This window comes from Sorex fumeus, unplaced genomic scaffold (assembly GCF_029834395.1).
Source record: "Sorex fumeus unplaced genomic scaffold, SorFum_2.1 ptg000033l, whole genome shotgun sequence".
Classification (NCBI taxonomy): Eukaryota; Metazoa; Chordata; class Mammalia; order Eulipotyphla; family Soricidae; genus Sorex; species Sorex fumeus.
Window position 1 is genome coordinate 2,024,956 of NW_026606090.1, and position 14,474 is coordinate 2,039,429.

The 14,474-nt window shown below is 43.4% G+C and overlaps 1 protein-coding gene across 1 annotated transcript in view; it reads left to right on the forward strand.

Annotated features, from left to right (window-relative positions):
- Positions 1-13,334, forward strand: part of QRFPR (pyroglutamylated RFamide peptide receptor) — a 36,734-nt gene extending 23,400 nt beyond the window's left edge. The window contains exons 2-6 of the mRNA XM_056116887.1: positions 478-636; positions 3,320-3,381; positions 8,042-8,277; positions 10,169-10,266; positions 12,824-13,334. Of these exons, the coding sequence (XP_055972862.1) occupies positions 478-636; positions 3,320-3,381; positions 8,042-8,277; positions 10,169-10,266; positions 12,824-13,227 (959 nt within the window). The 3' untranslated portion in view covers positions 13,228-13,334. The remainder of the gene's footprint in view (positions 1-477; positions 637-3,319; positions 3,382-8,041; positions 8,278-10,168; positions 10,267-12,823) is intronic.
- The last annotated feature ends 1,140 nt before the right edge of the window (positions 13,335-14,474 follow it).

Below are 14,474 nucleotides of genomic sequence, written 5' to 3' on the forward strand. Positions count from 1 at the left end.
TGAGGTGAGGGTGGGAGGGGTGGAGCGAAGCAGCTTGGTGTCACTGAGCTACAAAGCCTTGAACAAGGAGTCAGAGGAGAATGAGAAAGATCTCTGAGAGTCTTTGATGAAGATTATCCCTTCTCTCTCATTGGCTGGGAAAGCGAAAGGGGAGAAAGAAGCAAAGTCTATTCTGTGGCTTGACCCCAGAAGATCCGTTCACCACAACTGCCCTTTCTTGGGCCCTTTCATGCTGTCTTCAAGGCCAGATACTTCCCTGCCCTCTCCTTTTACTATACATGTTGATGTGTAATTGAGAAGCTCGGACTCTAGTTTAGGGGTGAAACTATTGGCCACCTCTCTTTTTCACTTTGTGGTTATCCTGCACTAACGTCATGAGATTTGGCCCCGGGCTTGCATTAGCTGAAACAATGCCCAAGATAGAGAACCAACCGCCATCCTTGTTGCTGTCTAACTCAGCCTGTTGCCCTGTTGCAGGCGCCTTCATCTGCAAGATGGTGCCCTTTGTCCAGTGCACGGCCGTCGTGACAGAGATCCTCACGCTGACCTGCATCGCTGTAGAAAGGCATCAGGGGCTGGTGCACCCGTTCAAGATGAAGTGGCAGTACACCCAGCGCAGGGCCTTCAGCATGCTTGGTGAGGAAATGCCATTCTGCCCTCTAGAACACAGAGAATTGCTTCCAAGATAACCATATTTGCATATGACACAAACAGCTTTAGTAAGCAGGTATTGAGGTATCATTTGAGGGGTTCAGGCCTCTCCAAGTGTCTTCGCCCTCTCTCTAGCCCCTCCTTAGGCCTTGCCCTGCCTTGGAAAACTCTCATTTCCTATGTTTTTATTTTTTTCTGTTGAAGTATTGACTTACTTTCCACTGACCTAAGATAGTCAATCTATGACTTCCTAGCAGGGTCAGAGTTCATTGGTCAACTCTCATCCTGAGATTAGAAGTCTCCAAACAAGCTGAGATGTTTTGGGAAGCCAGGCAGATTCTGAGAGGAAGCAGGAGAAATGGATTGGGAAAAGTGGAGATGAGACCCGAGGTTGCTCTGGTTTTGAGGTCCCTGCTGCAGAAGGTCCAGGATTGCAGGAGAAAGTTGAGTTCTGGGTGCCGAGTACCAGATGTTTAGCAAAGCCCCATCTGTCTTCTCAGAACTTCACTTCAAGCTCTCTGAGTCCCCAGCTTGCTCACTGCAGCTGAGCCTCGTCAGCAGGTCCCCAGTAGGAAGGGAGGATTTCTCTACTTGAGCCATTTTAAAAGCTGAATATGCATCTCAGTGGTTTGAAGGTATTAGAGCTAAATAGTCAGAGGAATAGGAAGCAATTAATGTGATCATCCAAGAGAGCAATTTTCACTAATATCCCCTTTAAGGGAAATGAAGAAACCTTGATTTCTGATTTAAACATAGGGCCTGTAGGGATAGTAAAATTTTCTAATGACCCCTGAAGGCTCGGCAATGACCAACTCCTTTGAAATGGTCTGAGATGAATAGATAAATTCATAGGGATATTTTTTTTTCATTCATTTCCATGAGTATCAACTTTATGTCACATCCTCCCTTCCTGCAAAGAATTCAAAGATCTCTTGGTTTTTAATAATTGACATCCTTCCAACATCAGAACCTTGGAGCATGGAGTATTTGAGTGTGTGTGTGTGTGTGTGTGTGTGTGTGTGTGTGTGTGTGTGTGTGTGTGTGTTGGGTGATGCAGGGAGGAGGGAGGCATTAGGAAAGGGGACGGAAAAGTATAAAGAGCTAAAAGCCAAGTTGGGAACAGGCAGTGTTTTCAGTTTCAACTTTCAAAAAATGCCAGAGGCAAGGAGATTTTCAGTCAGGTGGATTTATCTCTTGGGCCCTTTTCCAGCTGTGTTTGTCTCTGCCCTGTACCTCCCTCTGGCTGAGACTGCCTTGCCTCCAGGCCTCAGCCAACTGAAACTTGCCTATTTCCTGTCCAGAGAGATCTCAGATTAGCAATATCCAGTTGGATCCCCATGCCCTCCCCCTACTCAGAACACGCAATGAATCCCAAGAACTGGCAGTGACCTCAGCCAGTTAGACCCCATTTCTTCAGAATTTCTACTAAAGGTGGCAAAATGATTGAACATAAGAAAACATAATATTAGGATTAGAGTAGATGAAGTAGATAAAATAGATGAAGAGGGATGAACCACTGAATCATAATGACTTTCTGCAGACAAAATTGATTCATAAGCTGCTCTATAATAAACCTCAATTAGGACTTAAGTGAGGCCAAGTCCCTTGAAATTCAAGACAATACATTGTTTTCCTAATGGTTCAGCACAAATAGCCAGAATTAGCAGAGGCTGAAATTCTGAGATATTCTCAAAATCTATGCTGGTACTCTCAGTTCTGACCTATTCGGTTAAGATGCTCTTTCGTTCCTGGCTCAGGACACAACTTGAATTAAAGCAATTCTCTTCCAACGTCATGGAGGAAAAGGACTTCAAAAAGAGCACCCTAGTTTCTAAGAAGTACTTGCTTTGTAAGGAACATCAGATGGGCCCTATCCTAATGTTTCACGTGATGTATTTTCAGTGTTAAAAATAAATTATAGAGGATGATCAAACATTTTTAAGTTACTAATCTAGTCTACAAACAAGCCCTTTTTGAGCTCAGAGAGTTTTCCTTGAAATCTTATTTAGGGACACAAAATAAATATCGGGTGGGAGAGGGAATACTCAGGAAGTGGAGATGAGATGAGGAAGGGCAAACCAGGCTAGAGGGCACTTAAAGACAAGCAATTAGTGGTCTCTTCTCTCTCAATGGCTGTGGCCTTCAAAGTTTCCCTGGGGCAATGTAGTTGTGGGTCAACTCCCCAAGGGTGAGTTCACCAATAGATAATGGGAACAGTCTGCTAAAGGGGGTGGCTTCCTGCTAACATTGAGTGACCCAATGCATTCTGAGTTGTAGGCACCGCAGTGCTTTCTGGGAAACAGACACCAAAGCCAGCTGGTGGAGACTTCAGTAAAAGACCCTATTGGGAAGGGCACAGTCTCTAATGTCAGAGGGGTACAGAGAAGCATAGGAAATTGGAGGGGACCTCATGGACCATGTTAATTGGATTTTTGGATCTTCCAGGAATGCGACCCTCATGAAAAGTTTTCAGCACTTATAATTCAGAATGATTGTTTGAGCAGCAGTGGCAAGGGGTGTGGTGAGGGAAGGGAGGAGGCTTGAGCAGGCCAGCAAGCTGTTTCAATGCAGGGGTGAGGGGAGCGTGGCTCTTTGGGGGAGGGGTTATGGTGAGTACTTAAGCACAGGAGGGTATGGCTGTGTTCTGATGGTTCTCACGTTTTCACAGGTGTGGTCTGGCTGGTGGCAGTCATCGTGGGCTCGCCCATGTGGCACGTGCAGCGCCTGGAGGTAGATCAGCTGAGCTGATGTCCCCTCTCTCTTAAAGAGACTCATTTCCTTCTTGCAAGAGTGTTCGTAGGGTATCCGTTTTTTGTTTTTTGTTTTTTCTGGAGCTTTCTCAGGTGGAATGCAATAATCCACGTGGAGGGCTGTTTCTGTTTTATCTAGCTCTGCCTTGATCTTAGATGGTTAAGACTTCACCATTTAGGGTGACTGCCTTGCACATGGCCTTCTAGGTTTCACCACTTAGGGGGAAATTAATGGGGATTTCTTTCGACATTTTCCTGTGGGTGGCACATGACTTTTCCTCCTGTGTCTTGTTCCAGTTTGAGTCCAGTGGAAAAACAGATCAAATGGTTGAGGTTGAGTTTGATCCCTGGTCCTCCGTGTACCTTCTCTTCCCCACAGAGCCTTGGCCAATGTGGCCCAGTTGGTGGAGAATCATCAAGAGTCGAATACCATTTGGGAGGATGACTGCCCCCATCCCCGCCCCACCCCACTGTGTATATCAAGAGTCTGGTAGTCACGCTATGTTCTTCTTTTAAGTCATACCCAAAAAACCTGCTATAAAACTGTCACTAATTGTCTACTTATTAGTAATCCCTCATAAATCCTTTACAAATCCTTTTTTGGGAGCATGCCTTGCAAGATAGGCCCTCCTGGTGATTCTTGGCTGGCTGGAGATGGTGCTGCTTAGGCTGTACCATGCTGTGGGTGACACAGGTCACACTGGTGATACTGGGGGACATCCCTGTACCCAGCAAAGTGTGAGGATCAAACCAGATCAGTCCCATGCAAGTCAGGTACCTTACTCTTGTGCTATTTACCTCTCCTTCCACAAGTCCTTTCATTCCTGTGCCCTATTCATCATCCAATTGCATCTCCCTTTGGAACCTTGGGGAGAAAACACCCTATCCAAAAATCTCTTGACCCAACCTTGGCCTTGTCATGAAGGGAGCCCCATGTATCCCTCAGGGAGCCTGACTATCCATTGGGACATATGTCAACACATCCTACATAGGCAGTTTTGGTCAGATGGTTCTATTCAAAGATACAAAAGGGGGTGCTTACTCACATACCCAGTAAGTGTCTTTTTAAAACTAGAGATACTTTTGTGCTTTTTTAAAATTAATAATGTGAAACTACTGGGCAGCCTCTGTCCATTGGGCAGGATATCAGATGAACTCTTAGACAAGGCCCATTTCAAAAGTGACTTCCATCTTTATGGAACTGGCACATTGAACTGAATTCCATGGGTTAGGGACAAAGGAATCCTGTTCTAATTCTGTGCTGGCCTTTGCTGCCTATACAAATGTGATGGGGAAAAAAGCCTGGGGATGTGACTCAGTGGTCTACCTCTTCCTTGTAGGCAGCAGACCTTGAGTTTGATCCCAGTATCTGCTTCCTACATGCCAAGTACAGTCCAGCAATACAGCTACTTGAGGACCCAGATGCTACTACAAAGTGTGTCATCTTTGACATGTTGAAACCAAGCGTGTGTGAACAACAAAACAAAAGGGTACCTCCTCCATCCCACACACAGCACATGTCACAACTAAGTGTGAAGCTAGCTTAAGCAAGTCTTCCAGTACCCCATCCAGGCCTGTGTGAACCCCAGTGGCCTCAGCAACAATGGAGGGAAGGGAAGGGGAATCTGATTTTTACATTTCAAAGTGGGATCTAAACTGTCACTCTTGTTGAAACGGGTGGGGAAAGGGACTCTGTCAGTTATTCTAACTGAATGATGTCCCCTCTGTCACATTCAGTCACAAGAATAATGTCAGAGCTGATCTTGATATGTCCTGGCCACCTGTCCAATGATAGCACCACCTCTGTCCAAAACCTCAGTCACCTCAAAACATGTCCATGGGGCCAGAGGGATGGTAGAGCAGGTAGGGTGACTGCCTTGCACATGGCCTTCTAGGTACCATCCCTGAAGGCCAGCCAGGAGTGATCCTTGAGCACAGAGCCAGGAGTGATTCCTGAGAACTGAGAGTTGACTTAACAACCAGGACTTCTTTCCTCCATCTTGTCATTTTCTGGCCTAGAATCCTACCCTGTGGTATAGGGGCAAGACTCCGTATCTGCTGCCTTTTATTTCTCCTTCTCACTCCCTCTTCAGCTGGCTCCTTGGAGCTGGTGGGAACAGGAACCTTCTGGAATCAGCACCATCAACGCAGCACAGCTGCTCTTGACTGATGGTTGCCTTTATGGACTTTTCAAAGGTTGTAGCATCAAAGCTTCCAGTTGTACTAGCCTCACCAGTCAGCTATTCACGAAACCCTTCCACCCCATGCACCCTGCACCAACACCCCCGCCATAGTTGTCAGTTGCTTTCACCAAGGCCCTCCTTCCTTTAAGCAGCATGCCCATCCTGGTAGGAACCATCTGTGACCATCCGAAGCCTATTTCCCCTCATGGAGGCTCATGGAAGCTCATTTTTTGCCTACAGAACCCAGGGAGTTCTGTCCAGTTTTTTTTTTAACATAACATTACTTGGTCTTATCATAGACCCTAAATACATTTTGAGTATAAACCATGTTTGGTTGGTAGAAAAGGCATATAATCTAATTGGCAAAACTGTCAGTCAGGTCGACCAAATTAGATTTCCTTTCTGTCAGGAGAATGATATATAATTTTTGTGTTAAATAAGTGGGTGAACAGGCATTCCTGACAGCTGCTTGTCACTCCTGAGCCCTGGTTGAGCAGGTGTGAGATGACACAGAGTCTGGAGTACTCACCTAGAGGATGCAGAGCCCCACTCCCTTCCCTGATCCTCCCCAGTGCTCCCTTTTCTGTTCCCTCAGCAGATTCTTTCTCAGGAATGATTCTGTTTTGACAGTTTTCAGAGAACGACAGCAAAGGGCGATTAGATTCAATTTATCATCATTCCTCCCCCTTCACTATATAAAAAATGTGAATGTACCACATACCCATGCATAAAATACCTCTTTTTTAATAATGCCTAGCTTTGCCCTAAATGAAAATATATTTAGTCCATGGAAAATCACAGAGTCCTATGATGAAAGTAAGTAAGGAGCCTGAGTTCAGAGGGTATACTGACCTCAGTGACCTGGGAGGTGTGTGGGTGTTATGACTTCCTCCTGGCTATGTGCTTAGAGCTCACTCCTGGCAATGCTCAGGGGATAATAAGTAGTGCTGGGATTGAACAAAAATAAGTCCCATGCAAGGTAAACCCTTGTACTGCCTCTCTGGCTCTTGATCTCATTCATCTGAACCATCTTGTCTTGGTACGTCCCTGAGATTTTGGTTGGGTAGGAGGGAGAATCTGGACCAATGGGAAGAAGGGGATGATGGGAGAGGAATGGAGACCCAAGCTGACATTTCCTCCTCAGACATTCTATGGAATTTAGGGCAACCTGTATTTAGAAATGGACAAGTCTCACTGATGCCATCCAACTCCCTGTGCATGCCCTTGGGATGTCTCTGATTGCTCAGGGCAACATGAGCCCATCTGGACATGCCAATCTGGCATTGGGCTTTAGGATTTGGCCACATGTGGTTGCCCTGGTGATTATCCTTGTGGCCTCTGCCTATGTGGAATCAGAACAAATGGTCCTTTGATCCCCTGTTCACTCAGACTTGACTTTTCTCCCCTTAAAAGAGCATTTTGATTCCCTTCTATTGACCTCCAAGATTGGTGAGACAATTTTCTGGAAATGGAACAAGATCAATGTCTAAGACCTAAGGATTATCTGGAAAGCTCCAGTTGTCTTGATGCAGTCTCTAACTTTCATTCCTATTATCCAGAGAAATGACTGGGATATGCTTTAAGTGTTTCATATGCTCCATATTAGCACCGATGAATATTATTGTTATTGATGACATATTTGAAGTCATGAGCCTATTGAGGATCATGTTAAGATGTAGACTTGTCTTTCTGTAGAATACACATGACAAAGTCTTATAAATGAGTCTGTGTGGTTATAGATAAACATTCATTCAATTAATAATTTCACATTCATGTCAGAATCTGAAAGCAGTCAATTGTTTTTTTAGGGTATCTTTATGAATAGCCCAAACATTATAATACAAAACAACAGTAACAAAATTGGGATTTTCAGTATTATGAGTTGGAATAAGTCTGATGCCTTGGAAAAATGTTTTAACAGCAGAAGCAAAATAATATGACATTAAACTAACTGGCAGTAGAAAGTATTTTTCTCACACATATTTTGTCATTGTATTACTCTACCCAATTATGTCTATGGTGTAAGTAGGTAAGAAGATTAAAAATAATGAATCAGCTATAGTCCTCAATTTCATTTAAAATGGAAAAGAAAGCTGGAGAGATAATACAGAGGGCAAAGAACTTGCCTTGTGAGGCAGCTACCTAGTTCAATCCCCAACACCATACATGATCCTTTAGCCCTGCCAGGAGTGATTCCTGAACAAAGAGCCAGAAGTAAGCCCAGAGTACTGGATATACCCTTGCAAAACAGAAAAGAAAGTATAAAACTTTTAAGAATTTAGGCTGTGAAGTAAACAAATCTCAATTTACACAAACGAACAGTTAAAATCACACTAGGAATATGATCCACCCAAGGGAAATAATGTAAGGAGCTAAAAAGTGTATTACACTAGAAATTCTCTGCTTTCCTTGGGTGCTGATTTCTGGTTCTTCTAACTCGTTGTTCTTATTTTAAAGATTAAGTATGACTTCTTATATGAGAAAGAACATGTCTGCTGCTTGGAGGAGTGGGCCAGCCCCACGCACCAGAAAATCTACACGACCTTCATCCTTGTCATCCTCTTCCTCCTGCCTCTGATGCTGATGCTTATTCTGTACAGTAAAATTGGTTATGAACTGTGGATTAAGAAAAGAGTGGGTGATGGCTCGGTGCTTCGAACAATTCATGGGAAGGAGATGTCAAAAATCGCCAGGTTTGTTGCAGGAAATATTCACTTGTATTTTAAGATTATATTTTTCCCCATGGCAGCGCTGGAAGGGAAAGTAATAAGGGATCTCAGAATCTCTGCACAGTTTAGTCAAAGTAGAGCGTGAAATTCCATTTTCAAGTAGAGGCTAACTTTAAAATGTCGAGGTTTTCTGGATGACAGGGAGTAGGAACAAGACCACCGGCTTCGAAATCAAAGGGGGAAGCCACTGCTATGGAGAGGAATATTGGCCTAAAGAAAATGGCAATTGATCTTCATTATGAAGTCCATCTGTCAGGGCTCTGCTCCTCATCAGCTACATGGCTTGGAGATATCCCCCCAGCATGGTAATGCGCTGACTCCCTCCCACCCAAGACCTGCATGGCCCCATAATGATCCTCAAAACCAGAGCATCCATTAACTTTATTACTATCAGTGTGGGCTGGAGCAATAGCACACCAGGTAGGGCGTTTGCCTTGCACGCGGCCAACCCGAGTTTGATTCCTCTGCCGCTCTCAGAGAGACTGGCAAATTACCAAGAGTATCTCACCCGCACGGCAGAGCCTGGCAAGCTCCCTGTGGTATATTCGATATGCCAAAAACAGTAACAAGTCTCACAATGGAGATGTTACTGGTGCCCACTCGAGCAAATCGATGAGCAAATCTATGAACAACGGGATGACAGTGCTATGGTGCTACTTATACTTGAGGGCTTGTTAGCTGAGTTGTGTACAGCTGTTAACAGAATGTTTGAACACACAATTTACTGCTCCATTGCTTGTAGTCTGTGTAATTTACTCTGCATCGCTCTTAAAAAAAAACTAAGGGAAAAGACACGATCAACCCCTTAACCTTTGATCACAGCAGTGAAGTTAAGGAGCAGTTGGGGAAGCTGGAATAAGAAAGAGGCAGATCAGAACTGACTGGTGACAAATAAGCACACGTAGGAGGTCTTGGGTGCCTTGGTAGTGGTGCCCATGCAGAATCTTTGTACATAAAACCACGAATGTTAAGACTGTTGTACATAATGTTATGAAAAGTAAAATGAAACAAGAATTTAAAAGTGATTTCAAACAAAAGCAACAAAACCCACACAGGAAGTTTGGCTGTGGAGATGGAATCATTTCTTTAAGTGGATCGCGCCCTCTAGTGCCCAGTTTGTATAAATGCTCCTGTCCTCCCAACATCCAGGGTCCTAAATGAGACTTCCTGCTGATTTCGCTCTCCACCTTTCCTGGAGGAAAAGGCTATTATGCTGACATTAAAAAAATGACAAATGTGACCTTTAATAAACTTAAATTGCCCTGAAAATGGGTAAATCTTTTTAGGTGTTGCCCTCCTTTCTGGGGATCCTAACAAAAATTGGGTGGAATTTTGATTACTCCTATTATTTGGATACATAATAAAATTTCAATTATGCCCTAAGGGTTTCCCATATTTCATAACAATTGATGCAATTCTCTCACAGGCGTGATCACTATTCAGTAGACGAAGAGTTAGGCACTGACATAGGCGGTTCCCAAACTCACCCTCGGGAGTTTTAAATCCTATATTAGCTATCGCACCAGGCAAAATCCTTAATTCTCTCTGTGCTTCAGTATGTGCATCTGTCTATTGGCTTCTGGGAAGATTTAGTGACATAATTCATGCCAGTCAAATAGCAGACTTCCATTAGCCTCACTCCTGAGTACATGAGGAGATAATGCATGTTTAGGAGATGAGAAATACAGGAGTGAAGAGTCTGGCAATGGGAAAAGATGAGTAACGCCCCTCGATAAACCTATCCTGAGCTTCATTTATAATTGAAAACTGATGGTTGAGAGAGGTCTGGGTTCAAATGGCCTTTAATAACTTTGCATTCAGTTGCCATTGTGACTAATGAATACTTTTGGTCCAGGAAGAAGAAGCGGGCTGTCATTATGATGGTGACCGTGGTGGCTCTCTTTGCTGTGTGCTGGGCACCTTTTCACGCCGTCCACATGATGGTTGAATACAGTGAGTGCTGGTGGCAGTTCGAGCTCATTTCCTGCTGGGTAGATGAGAAATCACTGAAACATATTGCCATCCACAGGGGTAACCAAACATCAGGCATTTAACATCATGCTTTACCACATGATCAACACTCCCTGGTTGGGTTTTTTTTTTTCAGTCCCAAAATTGGTTTATGATCTTTTCTCTTGTCATCTTCTCATGGTGCAATTCGGTATGTCATGCTACTTAAAAGGTCAATAGAGAAATGACCAAAGATAGTGGCACAGAATCTTTGAATACAGAGATTAAATTTTCTAACATAGCACGTCACAGCACTGTAGTGAATTTTCTCAGGTGTAATAAACAAATCAATAACGACTAATGTGTTCACTTTATTACTTCAAACTGGAAAATGTTTGCTGAACTAACACAGAGAAGTGATTTGCGTCAGTTTTGACATATATTCATGAGGATTCTGTGCCGCCTAATCTTGCACTAAAGGCAGTATAGAAGTACATGATATTTTATGTAATAGTGGCTCCAGTTTTTCCTTCAAAAAAGTTTTACATAATTGATGTACACTAAAATTTGGGATAAAATCTGTGATGATTATGTGAAATCTTCTTTTTTTTCAAGACCATTATGTGGTAGTTGGGTAATTAGACATGAAATGTCTATAACTGTAGGAATTATACAAGATAAGAAATTCTTCTGCAATTCTAGTTTCAGGCCACACTATCTCCTCCTCCTCCTCCTCCTCCTCTTTCTCCTCCTCCTCTTCCTCCTCCTCCTCTTCCTCCTCTTCCTCCTCCTTCTCTTCCTCCTCTACCTCCTCCTGTTCTCCCCCCTCCTCCTCCTCCTCCTCCTTCTTTCTTCCTCTTCCTCTTTTTCTTCTTCTTTCTCCTTCCTCTTCCTCTTCCTCTTCTTCCTCCTCCTCCTCCTCCTCCTCCTCCTCCTTCTCCTCCTCTTCCTCTCTGTCACACCCAGAAATGCTTAGGGCTTACTCCTGACTCTGCACTCAGGAATTACTGTGATGGTGTTCTGGGGACTATGTGGGATGCCAGGGATTGAATTGGGTCAGCCTTCTGCAAGGCAAAAGCCCTCCCTGTGGTACTATCACTCAGGTACTACACCTTATCTTCTTGCTGTGCCATTTAAACTTTGGGAGGTGAAACAGGCTCTAAGAGCTTCCTATTTAGAGTTGTGATTTGAACCCATTGAGTGTCATAACACCGAGAGCTGCCTTCAAACCTTCATGTGCTTTCTGAGGATCTGAGACTTGAATGGCTCTCCGAAATTTGAGTTTCTGTTCCACAAATGAACATGTGAAAGGTAACTGCTATGTCTATCTTACATGAAGTTTGGATCTAAATTGAAATGTACTGAGTACCCCAATACATTTTGGACACTAGGCAGTAACTTTGAGTCTAAATCAGATATTTCCAAGCATATTGGTCTACTCCCTTCTTCTCAGAAAAAAGTAGCAATCCCTTGAAAATCAACCTTATTTTACAAAACAAACAAAAAGTGCCCCAACCCCTGCCAATTACACCTGAAGCTACTGCCGCTTCTTTTGCATTATTTTAGTAGCTCTCCTAGATTTCTAGTTGGTCTAAGAACAAAGATTTCTATTCCAAATTAACCTACCCACCCACCCTTCCTTCCTTCCTTCCTTCCTTCCTTCCTTCCTTCCTTCCTTCCTTCCTTCCTTCCTCCCTCCCTCCCTCTCTCCCTCCCTCCTTCCCTCTCTCCCTCTCTCTTCCTCCCTCCCCCCCTCCCTCCCTCCCCCTCTCTTTCTTTCTCTCTTTCTTTCTTTCTTTCTTTCTTTCTTTCTTTCTTTCTTTCTTTCTTTCTTTCTTTCTTTCATCCTTCTCTTCCTCCCTCCCTCTCTCCCGCTCGCTCGCTTGCTTTCTTTCTTTCTTTCTTTCTTTCTTTCTTTCTTTCTTTCTTTCTGTCTTTCTTTCTTTCTTTCTTTCTTTCTTTCTTTCTTTCCTTCCTTCCTTCCTTCTTCCCTCCCTCCCTCTCTCCCTCCCTCCCTCCCCCTTTCTTTCTTTCTTTCTTTCTTCCTTCCTTCCTTCCTTCCTTCCTTCCTTCCTTCCTTCCTTTCCTTCCTTCTTTCTTTCTTCTCAGGGTTCACTTCTGGATGGCCTCAGGGAGGACATAGGGATGCTGGGGATCAAACCTGGGTCAGCCAGGATGTGCAAAGCAATGGCCCTACCTGCTGTATTACCGCTCTGGCCCAGATTATCTTTCTTTAGACACCAGTGATTCTCCCCAAAAACAATCTTGAAAATGTTCCATACCTTTAGTTTATTGTCTGCTTGTGAGTGAGTGGTAAAGGTCCACAAGAGACCAAAATTTTATTTTATATATGTATTTTATTTTATTGATTTTGAGGCCACACGTGGATGTGCTCAGGGCTTTTTTTTCTGGCTCTGCACTCAGGGACCACTCCTGATGGAACTCAGGTTGCTGATTATTTTACCCAGGTGAATCACATGCCAGGCAAGCAATCTACCTGCTGTACTATCTTCTCTGGCCTCAACAACTATGGAATCTAAAGTATTACTTTTCATTTTAGGTAATTTTGAAGAGGAATATGACGATGTCACCATCAAGATGATTTTTGCTATAGTGCAAATCATCGGATTTTCCAATTCCATCTGTAATCCTATTGTTTATGCATTTATGAATGAAAATTTCAAGAAGAATTTTTTATCTGCCGTTTGTTACTGCTTGATGAAAGAAACCTTCTCTCCAGTTCGTAGGCGTGGGAATTCAGGAATGACTCTGATGCAAAAGAGAGCAGCATTTTCCAAGCGAGAAAATCATGTAGAAGAGACCAAAGGAGAAGCGTTCAGTGATGGCACAATTGAAGTAAAGTTGTGTGAAAAATCAGCAGAGAAAAAACGTCTCAAGCGACATCTTACTCTGTTTAGTTCAGAACAGTCTGAGCATTCTGCTTTAGGCAGCAGTGTGCATTAGATATACCACTATTTTCATTATTCATGTCATTCATGTCTTAACTTGGAGAGAAAATTATTTTGTGCAAAGAACAAGTTTTTTTTAAAAAAAATTCTTAGCATGGTGAAAAGAAGGGAAATCTCAGACCATTTTCCCACCAAAATGATGACAATTGTATTCAAAAACACATTTTTTAAAAAAATGAAAGTGTTATCCTGACAGATCATAACAATGAATTTTTAAAAAAATCTTGTGCAGAAACAACTTAGATTGACTATAAGTTTCATCTGCTTGCAGTCAACATAATTTGGCTTTCTGTATATTGCCAACTGTTTCTTCTTGCACACATGTAACAGTGAATTCTATCGTGAAAGTTAGTGCCCTGTTGAAGATCAGTGATATAGTCTCTAGCAAATGAAGTTTGTCCAAAGAGTCATGAAGCTGAAAATGATGGAAATGGCAAGTGGGCAGGGTTTAGAGGCAGGGGCCTGGCTGGAGTTACTCTGTGGCGCTATCAGCTACCACAACTGTGGCGACCAGCAAGTCACTGATTCTCTGCTATACTCCCCCACTTCCTACGTCAATATGGCAGAACCTTCTCTCCTCCATGAAGTGGCTGCCAGAAATGGGTGGAACCTGACCAGCAGGACACTATTCAGTTCCCCAAAGTATCCTCCCTGTCTGAAACATGAGGTTAGTGCCTCAGCTCTCAGGGCCACCCTCTTTGGTTTCCATTTCCTCTCAGAAACTTGCCACGACTCTGTTCAGCTTTCTCAGTGGAGTAGCTGAGAGAGGGAGTCAATTGCAGGGCCTGTAATTTGATGGTAGCCATCAGGAAAAGTGGATTCCCCACCCACATTTCTTATCTGAATCCCCTTTATTCTCTCTTTTCAAAGAGTCCCTCTCTTTTCATTTTTCCATTCTTCCTCCCAAACATCATGGTCCAAAGACCCCCATCCCAGTGCCCTATCACTTCCTGTCAACAGTTGTGATCCCCCGAACCCAGCCACAGTCCTGTAGCACATGTGTTGGTTTTCCAACATTGATGCTTCCAGGCAGGTGACATAAAGGCCGAAAAACACAAATATTTAGGGTATTTTATTTGTAAAGCTTTAAGACTTGGGATCCAGAGAGAACTCACAGCATTGGGATCTCTTGAGACAAAATCACTTCTTTGTTTATATGTGCTAATATAAGCATGTACTAAAATACAAAGATGAAACACAGTGGTTCCTATTAGAGAAACAAACACTTACCTGCATGTCAGG